The 13,005-nt window shown below is 36.0% G+C and overlaps 1 protein-coding gene across 2 annotated transcripts in view; it reads left to right on the top strand.

Moving 5' to 3' along the window:
- LOC139141981 (protein MMS22-like) overlaps positions 1–13,005 on the top strand; it is a 51,431-nt gene that overhangs the window by 1,081 nt on the left and 37,345 nt on the right. Inside the window, exons 2-11 of one of the 2 annotated variants that reach the window (XM_070711765.1) lie at positions 813–1,119; positions 1,741–1,996; positions 2,863–2,924; positions 3,760–3,838; positions 5,144–5,285; positions 6,321–6,411; positions 6,550–6,647; positions 8,027–8,140; positions 9,138–9,225; positions 12,444–12,547. In XM_070711765.1, the coding sequence (XP_070567866.1) occupies positions 981–1,119; positions 1,741–1,996; positions 2,863–2,924; positions 3,760–3,838; positions 5,144–5,285; positions 6,321–6,411; positions 6,550–6,647; positions 8,027–8,140; positions 9,138–9,225; positions 12,444–12,547 (1,173 nt within the window). In that variant the 5' untranslated portion in view covers positions 813–980. Of the gene's footprint in view, positions 1–809; positions 1,120–1,740; positions 1,997–2,862; positions 2,925–3,759; positions 3,839–5,143; positions 5,286–6,320; positions 6,412–6,549; positions 6,648–8,026; positions 8,141–9,137; positions 9,226–12,443; positions 12,548–13,005 lie in introns of both variants that reach the window. The other variant, XM_070711764.1, reaches the window with a different exon arrangement.

Raw genomic sequence — 13,005 nt, 5'->3', positions numbered from 1 at the left:
CTACAACTCAGGTGCCGTGTGCGGAATTGCACGATGCCTTTTTCTTGAAATGTGTACAATTTCAAGATTTCAGTCGTGGGATGATACTAGAAAGGTGTTCAGCGTTTAATGGTTAGCGATAAGTTTGGGGCGAAATGGTTTGGGGCTACGTGACTTTTGGGGCGAAGAGGTTTTGATACAAGGTTGTTTTGGTGCGAAGTGGTTTTGGTGCGAAGTGTCTGGGAACCCACAGAGACAGCCCATGTCCGATATCTAAGTGCTATACACGTCGAAATATATTTGAGTCGTCCATGGATTAAACGTAACTTATTATCACGAAATATTTCCATATAGTTTTTTAAACACATCGAAATTGAAAATCGGGGTTCAAAGTTTCAAAATATCAGTATTTAGCCCCAAATACGACGTCCAATTACTGCGATAGCAGTCTGATTACTACGCACTCAACATGGGTAAAAAATTTGACAACTTTGACCCCCTAAATGCCACTTCTGTCGGTGTTAACAGTTTGAAGATAAACACAATAAAGTTTCGAAAGGTATGATAATAAGATTTTGTAGTGCTCGTTATTAATGAAACGGCTTTGGGCGAAATTCACCACCCTGTAAGAAAACTGTTACACTAAGTGTACTATTCATATTTACAAAATAATATGAAACAGTGTTAGTTTCTGCATGGAATTTAAAGTATGCTTTTGTGCCATTTATTGTAACTTCTTATCAAACATGTTTGTTTTCATGATGTATCACTACTTCTGTCATGTCAGTCACAAAACTAAATATCATTCCATTTCTTCCTTATTTATTAAGTAGGTACACCTCACTAAAGTATTTGGAGAATATATACCACAGACAGAATGCAGTAATATAGGTGATAAACTCTGCATTGAACCAATGGTATTCCACTGAACACGACCAACCAGAATCAAGCTTCATTTTACAAGAGAATCGACAAAATTCAACTAATCAGTCATTCACATCATGTTCGAGGGAGATGAGATTTCATCGTGTTCTTACATGGAGGGGTCGATAACCCCACCACTTTCTCCAAAAAGTTTGGAAGATGTGAATTCTCCTGCCAGCAAGAGACAGAGAGTTGAATTATTCACAGATATCACAGGTGAGTTCTGTTGTTGACACAAGTGGAGTTTGCCAAATAGATTTCTGTGACAAATTTAGAGAGCCTGGAAAGCACTTTCTGTCGTTGCTAAGTATTGAAAGCCGTCAGAGAAACCTCATAAACACTGAATTTCTGAAAAGTATTAAGATTTTAAGAAATAAGTGTCCATTGTACATGTATACTCCAGGCTTTTCCCTTAGTTTCCCCCCAAATGAAATTTTCTAGGGATTTAGTTCTGATTTAGGGGACCATAATAAATCTAGAAATTTGAGTTATGCACACAGTGTATTCAGATTTTTTTAAGGTGTTAGAAAAAAAATGTTATTGGGATCAAATATCAAATTCAGTAAATATTTAATACATGAGAAGTCTACACAAATCATTCACACTTCATGCATAAATTCAAACACAGTTATGTTATTTGGAGGTAAACTCTAGTTGATGATCTTTCAGCTTTAGGACAACTTTCTGCAGATTGGAATCTAGTTTTTTCAGTTTACCATTGTCTAAGAAAATGTTTTTAGTCTTTCAGTTTCGAAGCGCATTTCGAGGCGTATTTCAAAAACATATTTGAAATAAATTTTTGTACTTTCTCCTGTTATCTGTTGTGGACACCAACAGCTGAGGACTTTACCAAATCTTCAGTATGTTTCCACTGCAACAAGAGAGGAACTGGAACGTCACTGTGGCAACCGGTCTCCACGTGGAAGCCTGCGTCTGACAGTTACCTGGCCAGTGGTTCGTTGAGTCTTACTCTACTTGGAGATGATCCCAGCGATGGCAGTTTCCTCGATCTGTTAACTGACTTGTATGGTTACAAGCATGTCACAGCCTCGGCATTGTTTCAGCAAACTAAAATTCTGTTCTACCTCACCAGGTAAGTCGTTAAAGTCAGGGAATATAACTAAATATCACATGAATTGATGCAAATCTTCTCCTGTTCCATTGAAAAAATTGCTTAAACCCTTAAGGTAGTATGTGCCTCAAAAGTGAAAGACAAACTTTTGCTCAAACTTTCCTCAATGAAACTTTCAAGCATTGTACAATAAAAATCAGGGGTCACCATGCAGATTTTGGTACTAGAAAAACAAATAACCCAAGATTTACCTATATTTAAAATTCAAAATGGCCGTCATCCCTGTGGTCACTCTATGATGAAAAAATGAAATATTTGATTTTTGAAAAACTAAGACAGTGAAAACCTTTCTTTCATCAAGAGCTTTAAAATAAGCCCCCACAAGTGGTAGATCAGAAGAGATTCGATAAAATTGGAAAGCCCGAATTTCTTGTTTCCGAGGCGCGTTCTACCTTAACCTGTCAAGTTCATCACCATCATGTCATGTTGGTTAGGACCAGTGAGATGTGTCCTGTGTGTTGAAAATTTAAAGACCCCAGCAAACAGAGGTACTGTAAACACAAGATGGAGAATAATATTTTCAAGCTAAGGGCAGTGATGTATTTTATAAATGGCTTGTAAAAATGCAATACATTACACGTTTTGTATTTGTCTATTTATGAGCACTCACAAAAATATGGCTGCACCCGTGAATTTATTTTGGTACACTTCCGGCTGCTTGTATGTTATCTACAGTACATTGTATTACGTATAGTATATGTATCGTGGTCCACTTGAATTCATGTCTTAACCTTTTATCATTGCAGACAAATATTGATTTTTTAATGTTATCCCCATGTTAAAATGTGTTTGACACAATATTCTTGCAATATCTTTCAATATTTTAGACAGAAGCTCTCTGAATTTAGACGCTTGACGGAAAGCAAACCTTTTGTACAAGTAGGTACAGGTAAGAAGATTATGATACTTTTATGTATGGTCGTACAACCAAAAAAATTCCACATTCTTTCTAATATGTTGGAAAATCAAAGTTTTCAGCATTACATTACGTTCTATCATTTGTTCCCCATTCCCCAGTATTCATGTCCAGGCTTACCATAGAAAACAATGGTGTTAGACCAAACCATTGATGATGAAGGGGTTCTCTTATATCACGTTATCAACCTTATGCTGTACAAGTACTGCTCTTTGGGATTGCAATACTTTGCACCCCTGAACAGGGTTGACAGATCCCATTCAGTTGTGTTGCGGTCTGAGGAACAATATTTGGGTACATCAGTGCTCTACCATTTCATAGTCAGGTATACAGGTTTGCAAACGCCTGTTTTGAAAAGATTCTACCGATGAGCTGAATTGCAAATTGTCTGATCTGAGCAAACATTTAGGCATCTCATATTGTGACCTTTGAACCCGAGATTTGCTTTATCTTGCCTTGCATGAATGTGTTTTACAAAAGTATATTTTTCTGAAATGGCAAAAGTTCCGTAGATAGAACTAATTGTAGAACTTTATTGATATCAATGAAAAAATGGCAAAAAATGCAGGTACAATATCAAAAAAATAGCTACCAAAAAAGAGAAATGAAATAAGGAACAAGTAAAGCAAGAGCTCTGCAGAGAAACAAAGTAAGATCAATATCAATTTACCTAACTGCAGTCTGCAAAATGAAACACCTGTACTTTGCAATTTAGGCATTCTTTGCTTCAAATACCGTCATGATTCCCAAAAGGTGAAATGTATTCATTTTCTTGTGATTACATAGGAACTGTTCTTGTCTTTTTCAGGCGGTGTAAATAGTCAAGTACAATGGCTGCACTCACAGTGTTGTCACTTCTTGCAGTATGTCAAAGTTGTCATTTACAGGTGAGATGTGAAAAACTTTCTACATACTGATAACAAAATCAGTGTTGACTGTTTATTGTATTCTAAGTTGTGAAGGCCAATTTCAATGTCAGACTTTGTTCAAAAAGGTCATGTTGGAGCAATTCTATGAGTGAAACTTAGATTGTTATCTTTCATGACACCAGCACAGCAGGATGTGATCAACATTCACCTCATTGTGTTTTCAGTATCATTGTTACTGAACAGTGTCTTGTTAAGGAAGGCAAGCTGGTAAATATTACCAGGGTAACAGGGCTCCCCCCAGTATGTCAATGCTGTCAGATCAGGGAACAACAGAAGCATCACTGGGTTCTCAAATTATCGGTGTTCTTCAGTGTTTTTGTTCAGGGTTGAGAACATCGGTAATTGATTTGGGAATCCTATTACTTTTGTGCTGTCCCCTCTTAATATCTGATAGCATTGATACATGGAGGGTAGCCCCAGTAAAATGACTTGGTAACCCCGGTAACATTTACCTCTTCACTGCCCTTAACAAAAACAATGTTGAATCATAAAAACTGCATACCTGGTTTATTTTTAACCATCCAAGGATGCAATGGATTATGCTATGTGAGTGTACATGCATGCAACTGTCTATTAACCCTTTGAGTACCGTAATTTTTCCTAGAAAATTTTAGTGCAACATTTTGCCAATTTTTATGAATTTTTATGGATTTTTTTTGATAATTTTGGACGAAATGGACATCACATTTCATAGGCTACAGTTTTTATCAAAATTTTGGCAAAAATCTGAAAAAAATTGACTGGGGTACACGTATATATCTGACCCCAGCCATTACTCAGACATGCTTAGATTGATTTCATTCAAAGTTTGTATGGTGAAAATATACTGTTAGGTACCAAGTACATGCACATTACTTTATTTTATGGTACGATCTAATATTACCACCAATTTTAAAGACCTTGTTTATGTTGTCTTGATCTGCGGTGCCAAAATATGTATTCATTTATTTATTTATTTATTTATGTTTTCATCTAGTCAATGAAACCTATGGGAAAGTCCCATATTTACACTCTTGTATGCAATGGGAATGTTTGTAGAATTGTGTTGTCCAATCATCCACTGTGTTTTAATGTGGATTGTCAGGATCCCAACGCTCAGAAAAAAGGGGTGTGTGTGTATTTTAACAATAGCTGTCCATAACAAGCAGTCCAGCACCATATTATTGATAACAAAACATTCTTATTAGCACATGTGGTAATAAAGAGGTTTCTGTACTACTCTTAGCACCTGATATAGACATACATTTTTTGTCTCCTGCGTAGATATTATGACCCGGCATTGGCCTTAGATCCAAGCCAAACTCTCATTGAACACTTCAGGAACATCTCTGAGTTTCCGACGTCGTTTTTACATCACATGGGTGGTCTCATCAACCATCTTGGCAGTCTGTACGTCATACAAAAAGTGAGTGTTTCAGTAACCTATCGATTTTAATGTTCAAGTCTTTAGTTGTTTGGTCAAGCTACATTGAAGGGTCATGAGCTTCAAAGGAATAAACAATGTCAAATCTGCTTTTAATATATACACACATAGGTATGTTCTGTATTTTACTCAAAATGTAAGTCTGTAGTCTGGTAAACGTTTCTGGTAAGTGCAGTAAGCTGCTGCTTTGCCATCCAAAAAAAGTTTCAACTGATGTGCAGCGTGCTCGGAAGATTATATCTGATTGGTTGATTGTCACTATTCACAGCAACTTAGGGAGTCTATTTGTATTATTTACTTATACCGGTAAGATTCAGCCACCCAATAGGATAACAGCTTCCGAGACGCTGCACATCAGCCCAAAAGTTTCTGTGTCATATTACGCTTGGTGTGAGGCACTGTATATATGTGTAAATCCCTGATTTGAATCATTGGAATCCATCTTCAAGGATTGAAATAGTGACATTTTTAAAGACAACAAGGTTTTATAACAGGAATCCAAAACATCCCTCTGAAGATTGGATCGTATGTTTTTGGGAAGTAAAATTAAAAAAAAATACAATGTATAGAGCTTTAAGGTAGGACGCACCTCGGGGACAGATTGTCGGACTGTCCAATTTCAACAATTCTTTGCTGATCTACTACTTGTTGGAGGGCTCATTTTAAAGCTCTTGAAGAAAGAAAAACTTTCACTGGCTTAGTTTTTCGAAAATCCAAAATTTTTATTTTACCCCATAAAGTTAACACAGGAATGGCGGCCATTTTGAATTTCAAATATTGAAAAACTACCTCAAATATGAAGCAACACTTCAGCCGAATTGTTGTCATGTGTTAGTAGTTTGGAATGTTTCAGAAGCAGTACAATTTTCATTATGTAATAGCAAAAATGACCTTTAGGTAATATCATTCCAAGAATGTACAGTGCATTGCGCATTATCTTTTGAAAATTTGCTTTTCCAGACTTATATATACAGTCCTTTAATTCTAATTCTTGTTTGATTTCTTCCAACTTTCCAGAAATCTTTGAGCAAGGACTTGCTGCATTTACATCTGGACTTTCATTGGTCGGTGGTTGAGATACTCCATATATTTCACATCAAGGTCAAAGGTAAACGATTTCAACTCTATCTTGTAAAAGTGAAGGATATACGTTTCAAGTTTTCAGCAGATACAAATTTTGGCTTCCTAGTTACATGTGTATAAGCATTTATTCTCTTATTCTTTATATTATCTTTTTGATATACAGATCTTGCAGTCCAGTCTGAAGTCTGCCAGCTGTTTAATACTCACTTAAAAACTTTGCTTTGGGATTTGGTTTTGATAGCAAATACCAATCACAAGAATGTGAGTTGAAATTTATTTCTTTCCGTGTAATTCTTCATCATCCTTATGTTAATTGTCATACAGATTAATCCTTATCCGACAATACCTATCACTTCCCCATCAGCCAAGTCTGTCACAGGTTGCATTGAGCCAAAACCTACACATATTTTACCTATTTATTTTCATGGTATGGTACAGGGGGTCAAGTCAGTAAAAATCATGGTTACAGTATCTACATTTTCGGGGCTTTCAATATTCAAGTCTTTGTTAAAATGCAGTATGTGGGACATGTTATGCTTGTAGTGACATATGAACTTCATTGGCAGAATAAGCATTCAAAATGAACACAAAGTCAGCCTTATCTTCATAGAATCCTACACTTTAGTTCCCTTCTTTGAAAAGGAAAGAATTAAACGATTGCTCAAACTTTCCTCAAGCAATCTCTCAACCATTGTCTTTCAAAATCAAGAATAAAACTTGGGGGTCGTTGTGCAAATTTTGGTACTAGAAAAACAAATTACCCAATATTTACCGATATTTGAAATTCAAAATCCCTGTCTTATCTCTATGAGGAAAATAATATTTCTGATAAAATCACACCTGTGAAAAATTTGTTTGCTCCATAAGCTTCAGAATGAGCCACCACAAGTGGTCTGCCAAAAAAATATTGTCAAAGTTATTGAGTCTGATTATCTGTCCGTTCTATGCACATTCTATATCAATATAAAACCCTACAGAACAACAGAATGAACAGAAAAGTAGCGTTCTCTTTCATGTAATTTTGTGTAAACTTTTCCAGTCATAAATAGTTAAGGTTTTCAAATAAATATTTTTGCAACATTTTGAAACAACCAAAATAGTTGCATTATTTAACCCTTTTACTGCCAAGTACATATTCTGCCATCAGGTCAAGTTTGTTTAAACTAGTGAAGCAAAACATGTCCAATATGGCGCATTTTAACAAAGACCTGAAGATTTGAAGGTCCCTGAAGACAGATACTGTGAACATGAGTTTTACAGAGTAAAGCTACTAAAACATATCAAGCCAAATGGGTGAAATACATACTGGTATGATTTTGCTCAATACTGCTTTTTACTGACTTGGCAGATGGGGAAGTTATACTGTCTGGCAGGAGAAGGGTTAATTTTTTCTACGCTTTTAGAATGTCACCAGTGACAAGAGGTAAACATTATGTACTATGTGTTGATTTATCAATTAAATAATTGAGTGATTTATTAATTAATTGATTTATTAATTGATTGATTTAACAAATACATTAGAATTACAATTCATGTCACATTAAGTTTCAAACCACAATAAACTTGCAGATTGAAATAGTGACATTTTTTAAAATGTTAATCCCTTAATCTAATTTTATTTCGTTGATTTAAATCAACAGATTAGCAGTTATCAGTTTCACCAGTCGTCAATCTTTCCCTGTCATTGTTTTCAAGAGTTGTGGATTCTTCTTCTTCATCTCCTTGACAACAGACATCAACAACTGGATACCGAGGTATGGGGCTATTTTGCCTTTTGAGTTGTAAGGTTGTTCAGAGCAAGGCCGTGTCAGTGTTATTATTACCAAGGGTGGCTATCGTTTTCCAAAACTATTTTGCTTGTCATGCAGTCCAGCACAGTTCGAAAGTCACTGCAATAGAGTTGTTCAATCATACAACACACTCTGATACCTCAGTGTGACATTATGTACCTCCTTGTTGTGACATTGTTGTGACATTTATGCCACCTGGTTTGGCTGCATACTGTATCTAACAGGGGTCAAGGGTTATATTCCCAAACATGCTGCTATTACCAGTAGTATGTGTAATTCATTTATATGTAGCAGCTTCACCAACTCATTCCACTATGAAACCTACCATAAAAACTGTATCAAGTCGACCAGAAATAAATAATTCCAATTTTAAATAGTTGAATTTTTAGAAAAATTAACAAAGCCAAAATAATTTTAGTGGTCAAATTATTAGGTATTTCAACTTTTTTGACAGTTTATAAGTGATATGCTTACCATCTTGGATGATTGAAACATATAAAGGTGACTTTCCTGAAATTTTGACTTAGACATTCTGTGATGTACATTATATTGTTCTGCGTATTTCATAAAAAATAAAATGTTCAAAACAGCTTGTCATGATGTGTTGGTCGAATTCTTAGAGATTGAGAAAGTTCGAATTTCCATTGGTGGTTGAACTGATAAGGGTAAAATAAAATTATGTTTTTAGAAAAAAAATAGGGTGGTTGAATTAATAGAGTGGTCGAATTAACAGGGTGTTTATGGTAATGTAATGTGAGTTTTGCCAGTGTCATTACTAGTGATGTGTATCCTTTGGCAATTTCATTCAAATGACATGAATGGCATGATTTTTAATCAATGACAAGTGAGTACCACGAAATCCCATCCTAATCTTAACTTTTAATATTTTGGAATTATCATTTGTAAGCAAGAGTTGAATATTCTTCAGCTTAATCATAGTTTCTCTTTCTTCTCTTGGCAGTCATTTTGGTGTCACATTTACAGTATTTTACACACTGTACTAAGCAGACAGATTCCAGAAGAGGTATCCCAACATGGTGTACCGACAGGTAAGGCCGAACAAAAAATACCGGTATTGTGCTGTTCCAATAACCCAATCTACCCTATTTTTTACCTGCTGACCCTAAACTTTTTTGAGCTACGCAAACATGGTAGTATAAAAAAAAAGGAAAAACCTGTGAAAATCACGCGTTCGTTACTTGGCATTTGATTTTTGCTTGAACGAAGATGTCTTTTATGTTTTTATTCCTTTTATATGTATGATACACAGGGGTTTCATTAAGAGCTGGCAGCCGGCGAAATTGACCGGTTACTCTCACGATTCGCCGCTACTTTTTCGGAAACTTTGAACTCTTTCATAGCTAAAATATTTTTTACCTTCTGAAATGATACGGACAAGTTTCACAAGCTGTGTAATCAAACTTTCCAACGGCTTTTATTTGAAACAAAATTCAGAAGACGAGCGACTACTACGATCGCCTTGTACTACGATGCAACACGGTCTTGCGTATACTGCCTCAATAAAAATCGGAATTGCAACGGACGATTCTATTTGCTACCTGAATTGCTGATTCCTATGTGGTGACCTTCATATACGCCAACGAAAACGTGCATACTACACCTGTCGGCCGTCGTTAGCTCAACTCAAAATGGTCGATGAACAAATGAAGACGGAAGCGATCGCGAGGTCAAGCTTCGCTGTACGATCTTCGGTTTTAAAATGGACCAAGAAACAAGAGGAGGACAATTACGTGGATTTAAACTGTTTTCGAAGGATTCTCACGAAAACACTTCCCGATTACAGTTCGAATTTTAGTAAGCCGACGTGCGTTGCACTGCGGTAGGCGTAAATGTGAAGGTATATAACCAGCCGGAGGTATGATATGTACTGCTTTTCGGTCTATCCACGCCAATAAGAATGTCGCCCAGAGTGGTTGAAAATACGATCAGACCTCTAAATTCACTTCAAAAGCGATCGTCAGGTTAAATCCAAATATGAGCTTCTGAACGTACAAATTTTCATATCCTATATCAAGGTTCTTACTTTGCATACCCATATAGTTAAATAACCTTGAGGGTCTTTGATTCTATTTGCGAAATATGGTAATGATTGTCAGTTTGTATCATTATTGTTATATAAATTATCCATTTTACCTCCCCAGTGGTATAAAAGTTCTTCATCTGCAGATTTCCATACCTAACATCAGGGTTCTTAATTTTAAGCATAACATTATACATTAATGATAAGTTTCTCATTTACTGTGCTTAAAATATGAGTGTTTCATCCAGGATGGCATCAACAAGGGGGATTTTCCCCCTTTACCAGAAAATTTCGGGACATTTCACCAGTTCATGTATTCTACTTGTATCTCTAAGGTGTGACTGGCACCATTTCATTGGCGGAGGGGGGAGTGGTCCCCCTTGACAAATTAATTGGGGATGCCAACATTTCAACAGAGGGGAAATCCCCTATCCCCCTGTCTAGATGTAACACTGTATAATATCATCTACATATCAAATTTATGTCATTAAAGCTCCAGTACTGCTAACTTTCGATGGTTTTTTCATTATTTTTATTTTATAAAACAATTGCAACTTCTTATTCTACTCCGCAAAGAATGTTGAAACACCCACTATTTAGATTGTCAACTTGGCGTCTATATGTGTAAAATGCATGAATATTGTTTACATTTGAATTCTAGTCCGGATCAGAAGTCAGTTTTCAACAATAACAATGCACTTTACAACCATAGGGGCTGAGTTGACAAGCTGGATACTGTGTATATCAACATTCTTTGGGGAGAAGAACAAGGAATTATGATTCACATTCAAAATAAAGATGGTGAAATTATCATCAAAAGTTAGCAGCACTGGGGCTTTAATAATAGTGAATAGTGAATTATTATAGTTTACCTCCTAAAAGCATAGAGGCTCTAAAGACTTCAGTTTTCTTTGTTAAAAAAACGTCAACATTACCACATTTTATCATTTTATATCATGAATTATCATATTTAGGCCTAATCTCCCAGGAAAATGGCTTTTATGATGTGAACACAAATTGCCCTGGAACACTGCTGACAATTCTCCTGAAAATACTAGAAATTCAAGTGACTGTGAGCTGGAAAAAGTGAATTTTAGCTCATTTTTCAAGGTTTCCGGACCCTCCCCCACGACGACCGATTTGTGGTCATGGCAGCTGCAAGCCACCTACTTTTCCATTCTGGCCCCCTACTTCAAAACTTAATGAAACCCCTGATACATTTTTCTAGAAATGTTATGGCCAGTGTTTGACCGCCCTGAACCCCTGAAAAATGCATTTTTAAAAATAAAAATATTTTGGAAAAAAAAAATTCCTGCTGACCTACCTACCCTATTTTTGAAAACCATGTTATCGGAACAGCACAATTTATTGTTTTTGGCCTAATACAAATATTTGTGAGTAGCAAGACAGGTTCTGTTTTGAACAAAGTGTACATGTCCACTACTCTTACAATAGTCAAAAATCATAACGTGTACTGTACTCTCAATGGGACTAAAATGAAAAAATAAATGAGTGATGTACATGTAAGTAGGTGAATTGCTCTGGTCAGCCAAGAGTTGTGTCACAACAATGCTAACTTGTTGCTCCCAAAGAGTGATTTTTGTAGTTACAGGTTACATATAGCTACAGGGGTGCGACATCAAACACTGCTGCTTGTAATGCTGATAAATTTTGTCAGTGTTGTTGCAGCTTGTAGCTTGAACTGTTTTATAGTATTTACTGTTAGACTAGCCGTCACCCACTATGTAGTATTTTTGTCATTCATGCATGCCTAATTTTTGAAAGTGTAATCTAAAAATCCATACAAATATTTACTTTTTGCATTCAAAAAGAGAACAATGATGTCAATTGCAAAGGGTCCTATTTCTTATAAACAGGTCCACTATCACTTTTGATAACGATGGGTATGACCAAAGCCATGGTGGTCAAAATGAAACAGATGACATACATGTACTATGGTTAACATCAAATGAAACTGTAAGAAGATATGTGTAGTTAGTGCACATGTTAATCAAAAACACAGTATACTTTTATTGAAATTCAGTCACTGCTCATTGCAAAGGGTATGTTTCAGATAAAATATGAAATGATCAATTTGTTAATCTCTGGTGAAGATTTACAAAGTGTCAAACTGGCCTTTGAACAATGTTGAACAAATACAAAATATAGACAGACAGAAAAGCCCACTGAATACATGCTGTGGACGGCATTTTCATTCTTTTTCAGACTCTCTGGAGAGCATTGATGTACAAGGTTTATGTTGGTGGCTTGTCTTGCATATGGCACCTCTCTATCAGTACAATGAATTTGGACAGATTACAACGAACCAGGTGAGAGGAGGGGACATATACCATCCCCATTGTGTAGCCGTGTTTATACAGCAAGTATTTACCATTTTGTGAAGTGGTTCCTTTACACCTATACAGCATCCTTACATAAAGAGATATTTGATGCTCTTGCCAGTTTCATGTACATGTATCCGTCAAAGCCGAGAAGATATGTCATTGCTTGTCTTACACTCTTTGTATAGTCCACAGAAAAAATGGTTATTTTGCCTTTCCACCTAGGAAGTGTCTCATATTGTCACATAAGTTCAGAAAGCAAAATTCACTCGTTTACAGGGGAGAGGGTTTGACTTCATTCAACTAGTGAACTTCACTTTTGCTCTTTTATTTTGTGATTACAAGTTCTCTTTACACTAGTGTGAAAATAAGCAAAAGCTGCACACTCTTACCAACAAATTTTGCTGTAACTGTTTCTAACTTGTCAGTGTCATGCTATGGTTAGC

Source organism: Ptychodera flava, chromosome 10, assembly GCF_041260155.1.
Source record: "Ptychodera flava strain L36383 chromosome 10, AS_Pfla_20210202, whole genome shotgun sequence".
In the NCBI taxonomy this organism is placed as follows: Eukaryota; Metazoa; Hemichordata; class Enteropneusta; family Ptychoderidae; genus Ptychodera; species Ptychodera flava.
This window is presented reverse-complemented; position numbering and strand designations above follow the sequence as displayed.